This window comes from Myotis nattereri (genome assembly GCF_964212035.1).
Source record: "Myotis nattereri genome assembly, chromosome: 7".
NCBI classification, from domain to species: Eukaryota; Metazoa; Chordata; class Mammalia; order Chiroptera; family Vespertilionidae; genus Myotis; species Myotis nattereri.
The window spans coordinates 77,495,993-77,518,404 of record NC_138082.1 but is presented as its reverse complement, the minus strand read 5'-3'; the positions used below and the strand labels follow the sequence as shown (position 1 = coordinate 77,518,404).

The following is a 22,412-nucleotide window of genomic DNA, read 5'->3' as shown; positions in this document are numbered from 1 at the left end:
AAGAGAGACTTCCCTCCTTCAAATGATTACATATTTGTCTCTGAAACCTGTGGCTTTGCCCTCTGTTGGGGAGCAGCCTTTAAAATCCGGTCCAGTCCATAGAGGAGGCCCAGGAAGTCGGTGCAAAGGCCGTGCCTTCCTCACACAGGCACAGAGCACACAGCTGTATCTCCATCTCCGTGTGGACCTGGAGGCAGCGACAAGCTTGGGGCAGAAAGAGACATGGGCTTCCTGAGGCCAGAGGAGCACAGGACAGTCCTCCCCACGGCTGCACTGTCCCGTGGAGGGAGGACCGGGTGCTCAGTCACTGGAGAAGCTCAATCAGAAGGGGAAAAGGAGAGCAATGAGAACATCCTTTAAATCACGGACATGTCTGCAGGGGGAGAGGCCACGGCGGGGAGGGAGGCAGGTGTGGACAACTATGTACCACATGGCACGCGGGACACGTGTTTACGGGCACAAAGTAGAGGCAAAGACAGTTCACATCACTGATCCATCTCTTGACATACTCACCTGGAAACCACACTTCCATGCCAATATAAAGGTGAGGGGGATGACAGAGGAAGACGACCTTGCTATAATTTATCTAACTGTATGTACTACCGCCTTAGAGAAGCAAGGGGGGGGGGCATTTTAATAAGACAACCTGTCCCCCTGTATTTGATCCATCCACACATCCCCCAAATACAGAATCAAACCAATGACTGATCTGTCTGCTGGTTATTTAAGGATGCAGACTCCTCTAATTAGGAATGATCATACCAGTTTCTGTGAAGTCTAGGATAATGCCCTGATTACTGGCAACCACAGTGAAAGTCTCACTCTTGCTGTGAAGAGAGGTGGTAGGGAGCCGTGCTCAAGGCATGGGCTCCAGCGTACAGCAGTGTGGGACCTTGGACAGCTACCTCACCTCTCTCTGAGGCAGATTCATCTACGTAATGGCACGTCTGCTGTGCGCTAATTCACAAACAGAGCTCATTAGCATGGTAGCTGGCACAAAGCTATTTTTTTTAAAGTCAGCTATTTGGACAATGAATTGACCCCAACACACAAAACTCCTCTCTCTGTCTGGGACCACACTCCCATGGTCCTGTGAGAGAGGGCGTACAACTCACTCATTAAAGGTCCAAAATCCCTCCGCACCTGCAACCTCACCTTCCGGTTACTAACCCTGTGCCCCGTGAGGGCAGAGAGAAAGCTCCTCTGTAGAATGAGCCTGTCATGCAAGTCCACCCAGAGCCCCTGGCAAAGTGACCTCATGGTACACCTCTTGGTCCCCAAACTGGCTGCTCATCAGAACCACCCGTGAGGCTCGAAGAACTCGGAGGATGGGCTGCCCCTTGACGCTTCTGCCCCTACAGTCTGCAGCCACACAGGTAAGCGTACCTGTGAGTTTTGGTTTCTTTTGTTTTCACAAAGCTCTCCAGGTGTCTAAGGAAGCAAGAGGCTTAGGAACTTCTGTTCGAAGGTGCAGATGTGACTCTGCATCAGTAGTTCTTGGTTGGGGTGATTCTTCCCTCTGCTCAGTGGACAAGGGAACATTGGGCAATGTCTGGAGATTGTTTCTATTGTCACAACTTTGGAAAGTGCTGCTGGCATCTAGTGGGTAGAGACCAGGGATGCTGGTAAACATCCTCCAAGGCATGGGACCGTCCCCCACAACAAAGAAAGATCTGGCCCAAAGTGTCAACCACATCAATGCTCCAAGTCACTTCAGCATGTGCCTTCCTCTTGGTGGTGCCCAGAGAATAGGCATCAGGTTCCCGTGTTCATCAACTGGGACAACCCACAGAGCAAGAGGGCCAAGCTGAGTGACACGTGTTGGCCTGATGGACGGGAAACAGCTCTGAAAGAGCAGTGATGGATTCACAGAAAGGCCACCAAAACGCTGCACAAGGGGGAACAGAAACCTCACATGAGAAGAACACACCAACAATCACAACATTGTAGACATATCAGTTGACAGAGCTGCTCCTTTTGACCAGCGAGTAGCAGCTGTGCCTGCTGAACACCCTGCTTTGTCCCACAACCATCCCAGGAGACAGATTTTTCCACTGCCTTGAGCAGTTGAGGAAACCATGGTTCACAGGGTTTAAGAAGTGTGTTCAAACACGGTGCAGTATACAGATCTTGTAACAGAAATCCACACCTGAAACCTATCTATACTAATAAAAGGGTAATATGCTAACTAGGGCGGATGTCTTCCGGACATCCATCTGGACAAAGCCTCAGTGGCTGTGAGGCTCGGGGCTCAGGCAGCCTTGGGCTCAGTCAGCCTTTGCGTCCTGGAGGCTTCGAGGCCCAGAGCTCAGGCCTTGCAGCCGCCGTAGCCAGCAATGGCAGCAGCAGTGGGGTGATGGGGGCGGCACCTTCCCCTGATCAGCCTGGCCGCCTCCCACAGAGGGAGGCCAGCCATCAGTAGGACATCCCCTGAGGGCTCCTGGACTGTGAGAGGGGGCAGGCCAGGCTGAGGGAATCCCCCCAGTGCACGAATTTTCATGCACTGGGCCTCTAGTATGTTCATATTGACCAATATCACCCCAGTGCATTTAATTTTTTAAAAAAGAAGTGTGTTTAAGGCTGCCAAGCTGGGCTATGGACCCAGCCCACTTGTGTCACCAGAAGCCCACGCTTGGGCCACTCACCACCCAGCTTCTCATCTCATGCTGTGTCTCTGTTTCTCCAAAGCATGATCTGGGGCATCTGGTATACCTGACATCCCATAGCCCTACTCGGGTTCTGTGGGAAACATCTAGAGGGAGTGGGCACAGACTCTGGGGCCTGCAGGAGCTCCCCTGGTGATTCAGAGCACCCTGCGGTCTGAGCACCAGACCCCGCACTTCCATGCCCTCTGCTTGTCCAAGCACATTACGGAGGCCAGCGGCCAGGTTTGCTTCCTACAGAGGCCAGAGCTGGGCTACACAAAACCAGACACATTCCCCTGAAGAGAAAACAAACCAGAACAAAATGTCGGCTCATTTGATCAGGGGGATGAAAAGCGCTGGAATTTGCCTGCCTTTACTCAGGGAAGCCAGTTCCTACAGGAGGACATGGATTCACCTGAGCAGGTCAGTCTCACAAATGAGCAGTGTCTAAAGTGGCAGCACGCTAGGGCTTCGTGGCTGCACGGATTGTGTCATTTGGCCCCAAAGTCCCACGACCAGAAATTACGAGGCACATTTGCAAATAATCCACTTGTGCCATGTTGGAGGCCTCATGTCTAACAGAGACTTTACCAGCCGTGGCCTTTATTTCACCAACAACAGAATCAACCTCGTAGGAACAGGCTGCTAGCCACATGGGGCGAATAACTATGGGAACAATGAAGAGGAAACTTGTTTATTATTCCCACCATACTTATTCTACTGGCTTATCTGAGACCTACTACAGTTTGCCCTACTGTTGCAAGTACCCCAGTTTGCTCTAATGTGTCTGCCCAATGACTGTGAATTAAAGTAACCTGCAACTGCTTTTTTAAAACAAAGGGAAAAGAAAGGTTGAATCCCATAGATGTAGGAAAAAAATGCCATGAGCAGCCCTTGCAATGTCCATTCCCTTCCTAATGACCAGGCCGTGGGCTTCCTGACGGATGGAAAGAATGAGAGGGCTCCTGACAGAGCGTATGTGATGAGGCCCTGGGTAATTACAACCAGACATTCACCTGCACCACTAATGCCAGCGGTGGTTCCGCCAAATTAGAGAATCAGCGTCTGTGGATAAAGACTGGCATATGTGTACTCAGTAATTTTATTAACCAATAACATGCTTTGTGTAAGAGACATGCAATTTGCACCCCTCACTAATTTAATAGCCTGTCTGTGGGTGTAGGTGGGGGTTGGAGTGTGTGTGCCATCACTGAACTGCTAGGACATCTCAGAATAAAAACATCACCAGACAGTCAATGGAGAGAATTATTCATGGGCTTGTTAAAAGGTCACATGCCAAAAACTTCATTCAACAAAAAGGAGCTGAGGTGTGTGGCTCAAGAGATGACTGGAAATGTGGACGAGCAACGTCTCACTTAGAAATAGAGCTATCACTGGTGCCTTTCAAAACCCATTACAGAGAAAATTATTAGGGCACTTCTTTGCCTCACCCTAAACCCCCCAACTTCTCAGGCACCTACTGCTTCATCTCCATCCTGCCACCTTCCTCTGCCTTAGGCAAAGGAGCTCATATTTAATTCATCTTGAGATGAATTACTCTAGTCATTTTGTGGCTGCTTCCAGGAGTAGGATCAGTGTGGATAAGTGGTTTTTCTCAGGTTCAAAGGAATAAAGGCTCCATTAATCAGGAAAATGTGAAGAAGGGGGTGGGTCCTTAAGTCCAGTCTCAGTGAGTCATGTGATTCCGGTGGTTTCTGGGATGGGCCCACGAGCCTGTGCTTTAACAAGTCCTCAGGGGACAGGGCTGCAGGCTCGGCAGCACTGCCACCACCTAAGAGCGAGATGGGCACCACTTGCAAACTGCCGCAGAGCCTGCCCCTGGCACCTGGCCAGACCTCATGGGGCAGCTCCCCTAATCACTCCCAGACAGGGGAAGGGGTGTGTGGAGACCCGAAAAACTAAGGGGGATGTGCCTTTAAGGGGAGTGAGGCTAAGATAAGTGGGGTGAGGAGGCAATGGGAAGGAGCACCTGCGGCAGGACAGCTGCAGGCATTTAGACACAACAAACTTCTCCTTTAGGCTGGAGGAAGGGGGCTCTGCAGGGGACACAGAATGAGCTGGAGGACTCAGCCTGATGCCCCAGGCATAGCCGCTTCCGGCTGGCGGGATTTCCAAGTGAGGTTTGCTCAGCCTGCAATAGTCAGAAACACGGTAACTCTCACTCCACACTGGACACTGCCTTTCCCAAAGCCAGCAGGGTGGAAGGAAGGAGGTTTTCCTGCTTAATGAAAGAAAAGGGAGGGGACACTTTGGATGCATTTAGCAGGACAACACAACTTTATAAAACCACCCAAAATCTGTAAATATTTTAAATAAAATAGTTATCCCAGGGAGGAGCTGAATTAAAATCCACTCTGCGACTATACCAGACAGATTGCCTGCCCGAGGGGAGCCTTTATGTCATTAGTAAACTCTCTATGCAGGTTCGCTCCATCCTACATCCGCTAATGACACTTTACACACAGCAGTGAAAACAAGCAATGGAATCAATTCATCAAAAAGCAGATTTAAAAAATCAAGAGTTTTTTAATGATGAAGAAATGCTCATTGTGGGAAGTTAAGTGGGGGAGGAAGTAAGATGTACAACCAAACACACACAGTTTTGTAAAAACCCCGTAAGCCCGTGCATATCCGTAAAGGAAATGGAGAGAACATCAGCCACTTCCTCTGGTGGTGGGATGAGGGGTGATTTTTAATTTTATACTTTGAGATTTTGCAATTATAAAAAGTAAAAAAAAAAAAAATTGGGTTTTTTTGCAATTGATTTTCAAAAATCATAAAGATAAGTTACAATATCCAAGCAGGGCTGTGGCCCGCAGTGAGGGTTACAGGAGACGTGCAGGGGGGAAGGCCTGCCCTGGGAGAGATGGCGCTGGGCTCCAAGGCCACTGCCAGGCTAGTGGCCAGGCCAGGCCTCTCAGGAAAATCACCATCACACAGGTGAGGAACCCGCTTGTCCCCATACGAATCCCAAACCAAAAGGAAGGCTGGCCTCACACGAAAGTAAGGGACATGCAGGGCGCTGGAGGACGGCAGCACCTACCCTCCCCCTTTAAATTCGTTCTGCAAATGCTATTCCTTCAGATGCCCAGGAAACGGACCACCCGTCACCGCGGACGCCTTGCATGTGCTCTACGAGGCCCTTGGGAGAAAAAAAGATGGCCTTCCCAACAGGAATGGGCCCCAGTGAAATTAAAAAAAGAAAATGTCTTTGTTAATAAATCAACCCGAATTGTTTTTATTCTGTAAGAAAATAACCCGTATTACTAGTTTAAGGCCTTTTCTTTAGCTCAATAACATATGCCTTCTTGGGCTCTAAATCTAATAACCTCAGCGCCCCTCTGGAGTTGGGAGGAGAATAAATCAAAGTAACGCTTTCTGGAAAGCAGCTAATGTGCAAATGCGTTTTCTCCCAGTACACACACGCCCTTCCTCTGAAACAGGCCAATCAAGTATCAGACAGTCTAGCGTCCACAGAGAAACTGGGTTACAGACATGCCTCCGTTTCTGCAGCTAGGCCCTGATTCTTTCTGGCCTCCATTCCAGCCACATGGACCAGCTCATATCACAGTCCAGTTTTGATGGAGAGAAGAGAGCGAGGGGGTTTTATGTTTGTTCGGCATTGCCATTTAACATCCCGCTTTGAGAAGGCCACTAAAATACGCACTTTGGCTAATATCCTAAACCTGTCCTCACAGAGTTTCTCCTGCAGGCTTCCACTGCCCGGGGGATGAATGGGCAGAAGGAGGCAGCGGACGGTGCCAACCACAGAGAGGTGGGTGGATGGGCCTCATGCCCAAACAACAGCCAGCCAGCACCTCGCACCATGCTATTCCACCCACTAAGGCCCACACTCCTGGACTGTCCCGGGCACTGGGTATAACACACACGCAGAAAGTCATCTCTTTCTCCCAAGACCATCAGCCCATTTCCTCCCTCAGCTCTTGGGCTTTTAATAGGGTGTGATACTTGCAACTTACAGCTGTGATAATAAGGAAACGTGTATTGGAGCCTGAATGGGTTTGCCACCACTGCCAACTACGGTCTCTGGGAACGCAGAATCGCAGTTAATGACGGAAGGGCAGACCCAGCTTTGTGTAGTCTATTGTCTGTAAGCCTGTCCCCGGCTTTAGTTACTCATGATATTCAGGAAAGCAACCTCATGCCGACCTGCAGCTGTGCCCGCGGTGACGGGCGCCGGGGGAATACTGCCGGCTCGCTGCGCATATCAACTAAGTGAGCTTACCATCCCTGCCTGTGTTCCTCATCCCCCCCTGCCTTTGTGGCCGGCAGCCTTTCCCGTCACAACAGCCACCTCATGAACAACCCAGATGACAGATGAGTGGGGCACAACAGCCCCACCACGCTCGGGGCAGCAGGTCTCAGTGCAGGCACCCTCTGGCCCACAAACCAGCTTCCACCCTCATTCAGACTACAAACGGGGCTAGGATGCACGAATGGTCTTTAAAATCACAGTTCAGTTGTCTCTTTTTAAAGAAAAAAGCACCCAGTATTTCCCGCACAGGCCTGAGGAGCACACAGCGGTCGGTGCACAGAGACGCGTGCACACGCCGTGAATGGCAGCACAGCCTGAAAGAGCAGAGCTGGAACAACACAGGCTTCCTAACAGGGGCTGTGACGTGAATTCTCACAGAGCCAATAACAGGACTCCACGGGGCCCCTGAAGTGAACGGATTAGATACCGATGGGAGATTTAAAGTGACCTTGGTGTTGTGTCAGGAGAACGGAGCAGGATCCAGAACAATATGTACGGGAAGATCCTATTTTCATTGGCACCTAGTCATGTGTGTGCATAAAGCATGTGGGTGTGTATTATGTTTTATTTACACAGAAAATATTCTGGAAGCACATACGCCAGACTATTCAAATGATTATCTTTACGGGAGGGTAGGAAAGGATGACAGCAAGTACGAATGAGAGAACACTTTCACTTTAAAATTTCTATTAATCTAAACGTTATTTGTCCTAAAAATATGCACCACAATTATAATCAATGAGATCAATAAAACAGTTTTCATTTTTAAAGACACATAGGTCCTCATACATTTACAAGAATAGCAAAATTCCCTCATGATGAACCACCTGAGCTCTCCGATGTTAATTATATAATCAGATCACGCCCCCACCCCCCACACACCCCTCTTAATAACTTGCCTACGGCTTCCTACTGCTCTTATAATCAAAATTCCTCCCAAGAGTCCCACAGCCTCTCAGCTTCAGCTCACCCTTTGCCCCTCACTAACTGGGTCCAGCTGTGGGCACCTATTTTTCTGACCTTCAGACACATAAAACTGACATGGGCCTTTGCACCAATCCCTCTGCCCAGGAATGCTTTCACCAGGCTCCTTCCTCCCATCGGAGTACCAGTGCTGGGACCTGGACCCCCAGCTGCGGAGGACCCCTCCTCCCCATCACGCTGCCCTGGCTGCTTTCCTTCACGGCTTTTACTTCTCTCTGCAATTACATTATTGTCAACCTCCCTTCAGATGCACGAGCCTGGAGCCGGCTTCTCCCTTGTTTTCCAGTGCCTGGAAGAGTACCTGACACACAGTGGATGCTCTGTGACTCACTGTTGAGTCAACAAATATCCATCAGATTGTGTTAGAAACTGCATCTCCTGATAGAAGTCTGGTCGGTAAAACTGGACTTTTCCAGAACAAAATTTACCTTCTCACACATGAAACAAAGTGCACACTAAGTTGGCAGAACATGCACCCGACTGGAAACTCACCATCCAGAAATGCGGGTTATAGAGAATTCACAATAAGAAGGAAACTCAGGTTCATGGAAGTCCCTCAATATTTACAGACCCATAAACCTTACTATGCTTGGAAAAGGCAGGGAGGAAGTCTCCCCATGGCCACCTTCCCTGAGCTGTCAACTCCAAGAGCCAAGCGGACCCCGAGGAAGAGCGGATATTTGCCAGGTGGGTCTTCTTGGGAGGGAGCCAGCAGAGGAGCCTGCTCAAAACAGAGGTGACAGGAATATTGAGATATAGGGGCCTAAATATGACATCTTCCAAAGTCCCATCTGTTCTCTCGGGCGGGACTTGTCAACACACCCTTCACACGGCTACTATTTTGGGAGAGTTCTCAATGTCAGACTCCAACATATGGCATCGTGTCCTAGGAGAATTGCACCTTTGATAACCTGTTTTCCCGTGATCTCTGCCTCAGGTTCACCTTGGCAGAGGAGAGAATTTGAACTCTGAATGAAAAGCAGGGAAGGTCAGTGTATGGTTTGTTTAGGGGACTTCCACACCACTGACAACATTGGCACACAGGCTTTCTCACTGAAAACACATGCACAAAACAAGCAAGAGATTTCTTGGCTAAAAATGCCAAGAAGAAATTTTTGGTGGGTGTATGCATATCATTCAACTAAAGCAGTGGTTCTCAACCTTCCTAATGCCGCGACCCTTTCATACAGTTCCTTATGCTGTGGTGACCCCCCAACCATAAAATTATTTTCGTTGCTACTTCATAACTGTAGTTTTGCTACTGTTATGAATCGTAATATAAATATCTGATATGCAGGATGTATTTTCATTGTTACCAATTGAACATAATTAAAGCATAGTGATTAATCACAGAAACAATATGTAATTATATATGTGTTTTCTGATGGTCTTAGGCGACCCCTGTGAAAGGGTCGTTCGACCCCCAAAGGGTCGCGACCCATAGGTTGAGAACCACTGATAAATGATCCCTCTGTAGCAACAAACACATTAGCACAGAGAGTAACACAGTAACTTTGCCTATTCTCACAGTTGCCCTAGGAAAGCTATGGGGCTGGGGCAGGGGTGGGTAACCCTGACATTTAAAGCTTGGAGCAACTTTTGTGCATATATACCGAGTCCTCTCAGAGATTTTCCATTCTAGTGGCTGGTATTTAAGCATTTAAGTTAAAGGGGGAGGGGAAAATAGGAAGCTGCTCCACAATGGGCATGAGTTTTCAGTCATACAAGATGGACAGGCTCGAAAGATCTGCTGTACAACATTGTGCCCACAGAAACAGCCCTGCCGTACACGTAAAAATCTGTTAAGGTGGGTCTCATGTTATATGTTCTTACTACAATACAATAAAAAAAATTTTAAAAAACTGCCCTAGCCCTGACTGGTTTGGCTCAGTGGATAAAGTGTCAGCCTGCGGACTCAAGGGTCCCAGGTTCGATTCCGGTCAAGGGCATGTACCTGGGTTGCGGGCACATGCCCAGTGGGGAGAGTGCAGGAGGCAGCTGATCGATGTTTCTCTCTCATCGATGTTTCTAACTCTCTATCCCTCTCCCTTCCTCTCTGTAAAAATTCAATAAAATATATTTATAAAAAAAAAAAAAAAAAAAAAAACTGCCCTAGCCGGGTGGCTTGGTTAGTTGGAACATCATCCCATATGGGGCAATGGCAAGTTCGATTCCCAGTCAGAGCACAGACCTAGGTTGCAGGTTCAATCCCCAGTAGGGACGTGTATGGGAGGTAACCAATCTCTCTCTCTCTCTCTCTCTCTCTCTCTCTCTCTCTCTCTCTCTCGTCTCACTCAATAAAAAATCTAATTTAAAAATTAAAAAACACAAGAATTTAAATACAATTTAATTGTATTTTGCAGTATGTATCATTTTTACACCTGTAAATATATTATATATTTACTTCTATATATAACTATGAACATATGTATGTATATATTTATATGTAGTATGTACATATATATGTACATATGCATATACACACACACACACTTTTCAACTCTTTAAAACATGTTCTCTTTTAATCCTTTCCTGAATTGCCTCCAAGGCAAGTAAAACAGTAGGTTTAATTTAAACCTCACAGATGAGGAAATGAAAGTGGAGGGTAGTTACATTATGTGTAGCAGAAACAGACCTAAAACACGGTTTTTCTGCCTCTCAGGTTGGAAAAATGCCTGCTTTCTGAGCTACGGGGAAAATGAGAGGAGATCCATTCACCAGGCCCCTCCATCTGGCTGTGAGGCTGACATGGCCTCTGGGGGTTGGCTAAGGGCTGGGGCTGTTCCCAGCTGTTCCCTCCTAAATCCTCCTCACTCTGAGTCCACAGTCACAACTGTCATTGGTTCACATGATTCCCCGGGGCTCTCCCACCTCAGCAGGACTACACGGCACTGCCTGGAAATGAAGGCAACACCAGGCTTTGGGGTCCAGCAGGGCTGGGGGCAAATCACCAGCATAAATCCCAGTTCTACGCCTCTGGACAAGTCTCTCTCCCTCTAAGCCTCCATATCCTCTCCTATAAAACTGGAACAGTGACTCCTGTATATCATAGGACTGTTCTGAAGATTAAATGAGATGAACAGTACCCAGCACGGAGCCCAAAGCATGGTAAGAAATCAGTGATGAGCTGTCTTAAGAGTTACATCAAAACCTATCAGAGACCAGAGCACAAACTCAAAACCCCTTGGCCCCGGGGCCATGGTTCCTGCCGAACTGTGAAATCCACAGCTGTATGTTCAGAACCTACAGGAACTAGACAATATAGAATTTTGAAAAACAAACAAACAAACAAACAAACACAGGAAGCTTCCTCCATCTGCTGATGGCCATAGTATGAACATCACTAGAGGAGCAGCTCATAAAACAGAAAAGGGGTTAGTCAACCAGAGAAACACAAAAAAAGGTGGTTATGAAGGCAAGTAGGATGGGTCCCTTCAAAATGTGCTGCCCCTGGGAGAAGGGATCTCAGCCAGTGCCCTCATCTCAAAGATGGTTCCTTCTAGACCCAAACAGCGTCTGCTGCACAAACTGATCTGTCGGGCTCCCTAGGCCTGGTGTCACGAAATGCATTCACCTAAGCCTGCTGCTCCAAGCCCAGGATTCCTTATGGGTCTGCCCACAGGAGAAAAGGGGGGACACCACATGGCTACCCAGACGAGGTCTTGTGATGGAGACAACACTATGGGTTAGAACAGGGGTCCTCAGACTTTTTAAACAGGGGGCCAGTTCACTGTCCCTCAGACCATTGGAGGGCCGGACTATAGCTTAAAAAAAAAACTATGAACAAATTCCTATGCACACTGCACATATCTTATTTTGAAGTAAACAAACAAAATGGGAACAAATACAATATTTGTATTTGCATGTGGCCCGCAGGCCGTAGTTTGAGGACCCTTGGGTTAGAACTTCAACATATCTTTTTGGGGGACACAATTCACCTCATAACAGGGACGAAGGAAGTCAACACTCCTTCCTCTATTACTTCCTGCCTGTCAGGGTCTTGAAGGTTTCATATGTCCTTTTCACGACAGGGGAGGGCAACTGCCTCTGCCTTCCGGCAAGACTCAACGCAAACTCTCCAAGGACCACGAGCTCCCATCCTGCGGTGGAGGCTCTGCCTCCCACACCGGCTCTCCTCAGTCATCGAGGCCGCTCTGTAGTTATTTATTCTCATTCAGGGGCTGCTCTTGAGCTAAAATACACTCCCGAGCTTTGTCAAGCTGACAGCACTAACAAGTGTGGAGGAAATGCAGTTCTCTTTCCCAGAGCCCCCAATTTAGGGCCACATCCAATATCCCAGGAGAAGAGGGGAGACGTGGTACTATTTTAATATGCTCTTGGTATAACTCATTGCCTTTGCAGTCTCCTTAGTTCAGTACCAAAAGCAAATCCCCAATCCATCATTTCTTCACGGCATCAGTTCCTCTCCTTTGTCCAGTTCTGGAGCTGTTTCCAAACACAGCAGGGTTGTGCTGAAACCAGTGATTAAAGACTATCAAGCCGCCCTGTCGACGGGTCGTTTTCAGGCCAAACATTTGGCTCAGCAAATTGGAAGAGAAAACGGAGCAAATACTGGCCTGGGGGAGAACCAGTGCGCCCGTTTACTTCACGCGAGAAGACGCACAGAGGATCCATGCCTCTCTAAGAATCTCCCCTCCAAAGCTCTCAGCCGTGCTGCTGAGCATCACGCCATGTGGAGGTCCATTAGGAACAAGACCCTCCCAGGCTGTCTTCGCTCAGTGCTGCAGAATCAGAAGCATGCAAAGGTGAGCAGCTGCCCGGCCTCCACCTCTCTGTGTCAGTGAGCGGATGGCCTGCGAGAGAGACAGCTGGGACTGGGGAGCCCGCCTGGGGCCTCCCACCTGTGCTGCAATCATATGTAAAATGTCAGAGGCCCCGATGGGCGTCAATCTGTACCTTCTGTGGCAAGCACCCAGATGGCCCTCCGCAGCTGACGGCAGCAGGAGGCTGTATTTCCTGTGGCCTGACACGGTACCCGGGGCTGAAGATGCCTAAGACCGGTGTGAAATTCCCTGCGTCAGTGAGCCTTGCCAAGTTCCTCCTACACTGATTTCTCTCTCCCACACCCTCCCCCTCCGGTCATGCCTTCTCTCCTTCAATATCTTTCTCACATTTCCAAATTCCCTGGGCTTTGATTTATTAATAACTTTATCTGTTTTTTTAAATAGATTAAAAATGATCAAGGTCTCTGAGAGTCATTGTCCAATATGGTAGCCACCGACCACATGCGATCTTTTTATTTAATTAAAATTAAATAAAGGTTTAAAATCCAGTTCTTTAGACTCTCCAGCCCCATGTCAAGTACTCAGAGGCCACCTGTGGCTAACGATTACCCCAATGGACAGTGCAGAGGACAGACCCATCTCCCCAGAGAGCTCTACTGGTCAGCTCTGGTCTGGAAGCTATAAAGGCAGCGCCTGCCTCTGTTGTCCGTCCCTAGACCTCCTCCCAGAGGCGATCCTGCTGCCAGTCTCCTTTGTGTCCCTACAGAGATGCTTTTCTGTCTACACAAGTGCTGGAAATCTCTTTTACTGAAACAAATAATACCCTAAACACCATTTTGCCCCATGCTTTCCTCACTGAATGAACCTTGGAGATCACAATACTTCATTCTTCTGAGTGCCCTCCAGCAATCCCGTCACCGGGACAACCGCCACCACTCCCGCCTTATAACCATGCTCCCAGCCTGTGTCCCCTGGTGTGGTGCCCAAACACTTTCATGCTCCTCCCAGTCTCCCCACCCTCATACTCTTTTCCGACGCTTCCCGTCTCCCTCCCGGTGAATTCCTAACCAGTTTCTCTGGCTTTCTCCCTCAACACTCCCAGGTACCCGCAGACTAAACCACCCACCCCTCCTCCTGTTGTTGCCCCCACCCCCCGACCCTCTCCTTCATTCACTGAGGATATCAGCACCTGCCTCATGCCCTTTGTCTCCTCCCTAAATTCTGCAAACATCCCCTCAGTCCCACGTGGAGCATCCAGCCAACGCCTGGCCTTACACATGTCCCTGACCCTCTGTCCTCGGCCCACTTCAGCCACGCACTCCCACCCTAAAGCCACGCAAGCAAATGAGCCACCTGGGAAGTCCTGGTTTTCAGCGTCCCCCTCTCAAATCATTCAAGATCAACAAGACTTCTAATCCATGGTGACTATTCACTAACCTTGCGTTGTCCTCCCAGCCCCCGTATTCAGCTTGAATAGTCTGGCACGTTCTTGGATCCCTCCCTTACAAATACACTTGCCTCCCTCTCCCCTCTCTAGTTCACTCACCTGTTGAAAACCCTGACCCTGGGTAAACCTGGTCTGCCCTCTCCACACACATATTCCCCACAAGAAGGTGACCAATCAAATTGGGAGCTTTTTAAAATAAATAACATTGGTAGGATTAAAAAATTGAGTAATTTCTATAGAAAATAGTATGGAGGTACCTCAAAAAATGAAAAGTAGTACCATCATTTGACCCAGCAATCCCACTTCTGGGTCTATATCCGAAAGGATTGAAAGCGGGGTCATGAAGAAATACTGGTACACCCTTGTTCATAGCAATATTATTCACAGTAGCTGAAGTGGAGACAACCCAAATGTCTATCAACAGATGAATGGATAGACAAAAATGTGGTATATACATACATAACTACAGTGGAATATCATATAGCCTTAAAAAGGAATGGAATTCTGACACATGCTACAATGTGGGTGAACCTTGAGGGCATTATGCTAAGTGAACCAGGCCAGTCACTAACAGACAAATACTGCACAATTCCTCTATATGAGGTGCATAGAGTAGTCAAAGCCCTAGGAACAGAGTGGAATGGTGGTTGCCAAGGGATGGGGAAAGGGTAACAGGGAGTTGTGTAATGAGTGCAGGGTTTTAGTTTTACAAGATGGAAAGGTTCTGGAGATCTATTCACAACAGTGTGAATATATTAACACTACTGAACTGTATGTACCCTTTGCTTAAGATGCTAAATTTAACGTCGTGTTTTCCCACAGTAACAGAGTATAAAACGGAACAAAGCTGTTGGGTGGGCTCCACTCAGTGGTGCTGAAGGCACACTCTCTCCTCTGAGCACCGAACACCCCGCCCCACACAGTGTGCAGGTGGCAAGGCTAGGGCGCGGCCTATTCTCCCTGCACTGGCAATGCCAAGACTGATATTCACTCTGAACCTCAGAGTCAATGTAGGAAAAATTAGAAGAATTAACTAAGGACCAGTTGGGTATTTCCCCATTCTCTCAAATATTATTCTCCAGCAAGTAACTGAAATCCAATAGCTTTCCTAGCTCTGCCTCTCATGATTCATTAATGCTCATTTCTATGGAGACATCAGTTTCTCAGCTGGCAGTGATTTCATGAATTTTTAATTTACAAGGAATGAGCCAGAGATTAAAACTTTAAACTAAGCCAACAATAGAGGGTTGTGAGTGTCGTTTCAATCCCTAGATTAAGAATCTCTGAATGAATTCACTGGCATCCTCCCATGAACCACTATCTGGAAATTATCAAGACAACTCCTCTGTGAGTTTTTGCCTTTGGAGTATTAATGCAGGTACACCTATCTGCTTTGGCCTGGCTATGCGGCTCACTGGTTTAACATCGACCTGTGAACTGAGAAGCCAAGACTGGATTCCTGGTCAGGGCACATGCCCGGGTTTGGGCTCAGTCCCCCATGGGAGGCGGGGGGGGGGGGGGGCGGGGGGGTGCAGGAGGCACCCAATCAGTGATTCTCTCTCATCATTGATGTTTCTATCTCTCCCTCTGCCTTCCCCTTTCTGAAATCAATAAAAACATGTTTAAAAAAAATAAAACAATACTTCCTGATGGTTCCTTCCTCTTAAAAAAAATAGTACCAGCTTTGGGATCATTAAAAACAGTGAAGCCAAAGACATTTCTTGTTATCAATCTTAATCTTGGAAGAACTCCAGGCCACCTGGCAAAGAGTCACCAAGATCCCAACACCATAGAAAAGCCACCACAATGTGCAGCTTTATGACTAATAGGTAAGAAACTGATTTTAGCATAAATAAAATCAGATTAAAAATAAGCAAGTTAGATGTGAAATTATATCAAAATATAATCCATATTTTAAAAAATATTAATAAAATGTTGACATTCTTTTTTCTTTCTACATCTTTGGAATGTGGTATATAGTTTATACTTACAACACCCCTCAGTACGAGACACAAATAAGTGCTAGAACGGCCACTAGTGGCTACAGTCTTGGACGGTGCAACCACAGAACAAAGAAATATGTTCTGACAGGACAGGGACTAGCTCTTGCCATCTGGGCATATCTCCAGGCTCTGCACTCTCCAGCTCTCCAGCGTGCTCCCACGGCCTCCCTCAGTGACAGCCAGCAACAGCTGGGAGGACACAGCTGCTCCTCGGGCTAGAGCAGCATTAGTTCAACTGTGGTCATTAAGGTAACAACATTTCAAATTTTACAAAATCAGTTTACTACCATTGTTTCCTTAAATTTTTTCAACCACAGATGGACTCACCTTTTTCAAAATTAACCTTACCCTAAGCAATGTCATGTGATGTCACAAATTTGACCGTTTTTAATTATATTTGTTGAAAAAGCTAAAACACATTAAGCATTTAACACTTAAAAGACGTTCTGTGCTCCACCTAAAGCCAACAATGAACTAAACTAAAATTCATCCTCATTCGCGAATCAGTCATGGTGTCATCTCTCCAAAGCTTTCCGTTTGGCACATGGGATGTGAGATGATTACTTTCAAGTCTGCTGGCACCCACCATTTGGACCCCGACCTTTGCATGTTTGAGTCTGACAGAGCATCCCTACCAAGGGTACCTTTAGGCTAGGGAACTGTCACAAACCACAGCCAGGGGCCCTCATTCCTGTGTACAGTGGGGCCTTGACTTACGAGTTTAATTCGTTTTGAGACCGAGCTCGTTAAGGAGCTTGTTAAGGAGCTCGTTAACTCAAATTACTCTATCAACTCAATGCAAAAAATCGGCCGAGAGACAGCTGGTATCTCAAAAAACTCGTTAGTTAGGACACTCGTAAGTCAAGGCCCCACTGTACTTAGCTGCTCAAAACCTGCCGAGGTGGGGTAAAACCCTTGCCCTAATGACCAGGGGGGCTCAGGCTCAGGGGAGAACCCTTAATAATTAATAATCGTGGCAGCTAAGGTTTACTGAACTACATGCCAAGCACTTTTCCAAAGCGTGTGAGTGTATGTGTGTGCGCATGTGTGCATATGTACGTACATGTGTGTGTTGCATGCGTGTGCATGCATGTGTGTGTGTGTGCCATACTATGATGATTATATCTCACTCATATAGTTGTCACAATAACCCTAATGAAGAAGGTATTGTTTTGCTGCTTTTCTGGACGAGGAAACGAGGCACAGAGGTAGCACGTGGGGGAGCTGAGATTCAAAGCCAAGAAAGCTCACTCTGGAACCCGTGCTGTTGTCGCCCTGAAGATTCCAAATGGGATAAAGAAATGGAAGCTGGGAAAGACACACGTTCTATGGCCACAAACACAAATCCCCCAAAGTCAACACTATCCCCCGCAGGACACGGAGGCTGAGGCAAGCAATATCCTCTGGTAAGACGTTAGGCAGACAAGGAGAATAAGTTATAATGCCCTCAAGACGTCTTCTGGAAATCACCCTGGGGAACTCACTGTACTCAGAAAAGAAGACAAAAGCGTGACAATTCAAGGGAGCAAAGAATCCAATAACACAAGAGAACGCGGATGGAGGGATAGGCAGATTGAGGAATCGATGGATGGATGGATAGGCAGACAAATGAGCACACAAATGTTCGCTCCAAACTCACAAGCAGAGAGTATTAAAAGGGACACCCATCGCGCTGACCACTGCAGAGGGGCCCATCCTATGGCTGACATCACACCAGCCAGCCAAGCTCAAAGCAGATCGGGACCTTATTCTTGTCACCGGGCCAAAGCTGCAGGGTAAGCTGTGCTGCGGCCCGGCCCGGGGGAAGGCGGAGTGCACTTACAGGTACTCCCTGTGGGCAGAGTGCACGGCGGCCGCGTTGCTGTAGCGCCACAGGACGATCGCCGACGACAGGACATCGAGGACGGCATCGAACTAGAAGGAGACATGGATTAGTGCTTGTCCTGAGCTCACAGGCCAGGGCTGAAGACACAAAGCAACGCTCCTGTGACTCAGAACATCTGAGCAAGTGACCTCAGAGCCAACAGGGGGCCCGGGCACCCCACACGCCAGCTCCTCCTCCTCAGATTCCGCACTGCGCCCCGGGCCTGGGAAACACGCGCCATGGCGTGGCGGTCTGCCCCCCGCCTGGCTGCCAGCACTCTGCAGATATGGGGGAGCACACGGGTCTGACCCCTGAAACTGGTTTCCCCACAGCAAGCAAGAGCATCTCGGCATTTCCCTGTGTACCCCAAGTACCACATTCGGGGTGAGGAATCTGTTTCTGGCTTTCAATGGGGTTGTTCTACGTGGGGGCCAGGGGAGGCTGGTCACCCAAGGGCCCTGTGCTGCCTGCAAACACTCTGAAATTGTATATACAATGCAGTGCTTTTGTTTGAATGAATGAGTGAATGTGTGAGGGAGGGGAGAGGGAGGTGAAGGAAGGGGACAGAGCACTGTAAGAACAACAGTGAGCATATGTGTGTGCACGTGTGTGTGTGTGTTGTGTGTTGTGTGTGAGAATGTGTTGTGCGTGTGTGTATGTGTGTTGTGTGTTGTGTGCTGTGTGTGAGAATGTGCTGTGCGTGTGTGTATGTGTGTTGTGTGCTGTGTGTGAGAATGTGTTGTGCGTGTGTGTACGTGTGTTGTGTGTGCATGTATGTGGTGTGCGTGTATTTCTGGACAGACAGTGCACTCCTTCTAAAGATTCTGAAAAGGTCTGCAACCCCCAAAACCTTAAGTTTTCACAACAAAAGGAAGAAGTGGGTTTGTGGGCAGGAACACCTACCCTGCGGCACAGGGAACCCACAGCTGCGCAGGAGGGGTGTTTACAAGCGCTCTCCTGGAGTCACTGTGCCTCAGCACCCCTCTCACCTGGAAAGTTACAAGCACCCGGAGGGGACGTGGGGCAGCTCCACCCAGTGCTCGGCATGCCCAGCCCGTGAAACACCTGAGACCGTTTTCCCTCTGCAGCTCCCATGAGGAAGCAGGCGGGGGTCAGGCTCCCCAGGTCAGGCTCCCCGGGTCCGGCTGCAGGCGGACTGATCCTAGCAGCAGCAGCCCCTGACGCCCACACCTCTGCCTGCACAGCAAAGCCTTCACTCCCACGTGTGCCACTGTCCACCTGACAGCCTTGGGGGGAAAGGGCTAACACCCTAAAACACCCTTGCAACCAGCTGTGGGAAATGCGGTCCCCTCTGTTCTGGAGGATTTTGCAGCTTCACTTCTGCTGAATGCTAATCCGCCTAGAAGAGATCTCCACAGACGGTGTGCTTGTCATGTGAAGCTCTCATCTGCTAACCACCCTCTCCTTGAGAGCCCAGGTGAGACCCGTGGGCTCAGGAAAAACGTGCACAACTTCATAAAAGTACATTTCAGGTTACTTACTGCAAACCCAAAAGCAGAGGCGCTGTACCTCATAACGGAGACAGCTAAAAAGAAAGAAAATATTATTCAGAATATTTCAAGACCTCATGGATATGTTCTCTCATTCATGAGTCTATTAACACATTTGATCTGCCCTTTTAAACATCAATGGAAAAGTTCCAAGAGAATAAAGTTAAAAGTTAACTGGCTGTAAACTCTGAGAACTAAAAAGTGCAAAGAGTGAGAAGAGACTCCAGACTCCGCCTGCAATGGCGTCCCTCCAGTGTGCTCTGAGCGCCGAGGGGCCAGTTTCAGAGTGAAAATGCTTAAGCAGTTGTCAGTCAAATGACCACCGAGACTTGGAGAATTTGGCAACTGGGATAGAGAGCTGGGGACTATATTAAACTTCCAAAGTAAAAGTGCAATCACCCAAACTGTTCCCCTAATAAAGTAACTGGTGGTTTCTCCATGCATGTGCCCTTGCCCATCAGAGTTTAAATCTAGTGTAGACCTCAACAAAACTGCTTGGGAAAACGGTAACAAATGATCTTAAGTGACAGATGTCTACAAATGTAGACGTAACAATTATAATTAAAGCATTTATCCGCATTCAAAAGTCAACCTTTTGGGGGGTAAGTCAATTAGGTAGCACTTTTGCCGAATTCTGTGATCTGTTCTCTGCCCAACCAATGTTCAGCTTTAAAGACTGGTCTCAATTTAACTTAATAAAGGCAGTTCTCAATATTTAACAAGCATAAGTCCACCCTCCAATGAAAATGAAACTCTACCCAGTGGGTCAGCAGAGCTGTGGAGGGGACTGTCCCGGCCCCGGCGTTGTAAGTGCTCACCGGGAGTAAGAGAGGTGTGGGCATAGGAGACAGAGGTCAAGGCTCCTACTCAGCTCACCACGTGTCCCTTCTCGGGACCTGCTGTCTTGTCCACCCATTTGCCAAAAATGAGTTCTAGACAGCCCTGCTCTCCTTCGTACCCCTGCCCCGAGCACAAGGGGTCGTCTGACCCAATGTGAAGCAAGCTTATTTCATTGTCTGTGAGTCAGGAATTGAGATGGAGAGAGTCTAGTTGGTTAAGTGATGCTGCAGGAATTGAAACTTGCGATCACTGGAACTGGGGTTGGCCGTGGTTTGCCATCAGGACTGAGGAGCAGAGGGAGAAGCACGGATACAGTTCCCAAGCCCTTTCTGAGACTTGGCCACCGCCCAGTCCTCGGGCTGTGGAGTGCCACCCATTACATTCCTGACCCTCTGTTTCTGACAGGGGCTGCTCCAGTTGTCCCTGCTGATGCGCGTGCTGGCATAGAGAGAAGGGCAGAGGCAGGTGCGTGCAGTGACCAACAGTAACTCCCACAGGCAACAGAAGGGTGCAGTGCCAGGGGCACCAGACCTTCCCGAAGAGCTCAATCTACAGGCCACGTGGGCATGTGCACAACAGGCAGCAGATCCCTCAGGGGGTCGCCCTGAGCCCCTCGGCAGCAGGAGCTCAGTAACTGTTCATTAAACTGTTAACTGACTCTTATAGAAACAAGTCAAAATGAGTATCTGGTTTTTCCTTTACAACCTGTTTTAGAACATCTAAGGTCTGTGCTTTCTTTTCTCAGTTACTCGTTTATCAGCAGTGGGAACCTTTTGAACATCTAGCATCTTCCACAGATGCTGGACGTACACAATGGATGAGGAAGAGCTGCCCGTGGAGCTCCTGCTCTGACTCCGCCTGTGCTGCTTGCCTGGGCCCCCTCGCCTGGAGGGCACAGCCAGAAGAGCACTCCCTCACCTGCGCTCCAGGCTGTGCACCATCACTCTAAAAGTTGAACTGAGTTATCTGGTGACACCACACATGTCTACAGCAGGCTGGAGACTTCGGAGGTGCACACCCACTCGGTTATACAGAGAAAACAAGGACCCGGGTTTCAGAGACTCTGGACTCCAACAAATGAGCTGGTCATTGAATGGTGGAGTCTCTTTCCCTGACGTAGCCAGAGGCAATGAGCATGTTTTCAACCATGCAGGAAGTATGCTCGAGGGTCATGTCTGTGTGAGAGTTCCGCCTGCCCAATGGAATGCTCACACCACTCTACCCCGTGCACCAAAGCAAATGAGAGCAAGAGGGCTCCAGGTTAACCCCAGTCCCGCAGAGAAAGGAAGGATGATCATGAATCATTTGTTTATAAATTGGCTTCACCAAGTGTCCCGGGTGAGGTGGAAAGGGAGAAAATGGCATGAAGAACCCTGGGTGCACAAGGGCACGCCCATGGCCCTGGCTCAGGCAGCCTCCCTCTGTGAGCACCTCCCCAGTCCCCACAATGAAACAGCAGCCAATGGTCACCACCACAGGACCGAATGGAAGAGGTCGGTGCCTTCTAGGACTTTCTGAAGCGTGGAAAGTCATGGGTTGTTTTCCCCTGGCCTGCAGCTGGACGTGACACATCCCCATTCTGGGGTAAGGATGGACTCAAAAGAAAGGGATGGTTCAGACAGCCCCTCTCCCACAGCAAGAGAGCAAACTGTGAGGTTTGCATCAGGACGCTTCCCACTTCCCTCCCGCTAAGCATGGGTTCCACTTAGAGAACAGCAGGCTCAACCAGGACAGAAGGACACACCAAGGCAGAGATGACCAGGTAGGTGCCCCTGGAGCCCCACAGGTACTTGGCCAAGGGCAGCTGAAAGCCACCATGGCTCCGGGGTCCGACACAAGTCCAGCAGTGCCTGTAGGGCAGGCTGGCATTTAACAGTGGCCAACAGACAATTATGCTGCAAGCTGGCAAGGTCTGCGGAGAGACAGGCAACTGGGCAGCCGTGAGTGGAGCTCTCCTATGAAAACTGCCCCGGGTGGAGGCAGGGGCCAGAGGGCTGAGGATAATGAAGTCGCGGAGGCTGTCAGCACTCAGTGCGGGGCCTGCTTAACAAACACCACAGCTGCTCTGCAATGAGC

At 48.8% G+C, this 22,412-nt stretch overlaps 1 protein-coding gene across 1 annotated transcript in view; it reads right to left on the bottom strand.

Moving 5' to 3' along the window:
* The window catches only part of TMEM163 (transmembrane protein 163), a 227,395-nt gene that overhangs the window by 54,824 nt on the left and 150,159 nt on the right, over positions 1-22,412 (bottom strand). Inside the window, exons 3-4 of the mRNA XM_081095201.1 lie at positions 19,488-19,531; positions 17,944-18,035 (exon numbers count right to left, since the gene is read on the bottom strand). Of these exons, the coding sequence (XP_080951327.1) occupies positions 17,944-18,035; positions 19,488-19,531 (136 nt within the window). The remainder of the gene's footprint in view (positions 1-17,943; positions 18,036-19,487; positions 19,532-22,412) is intronic.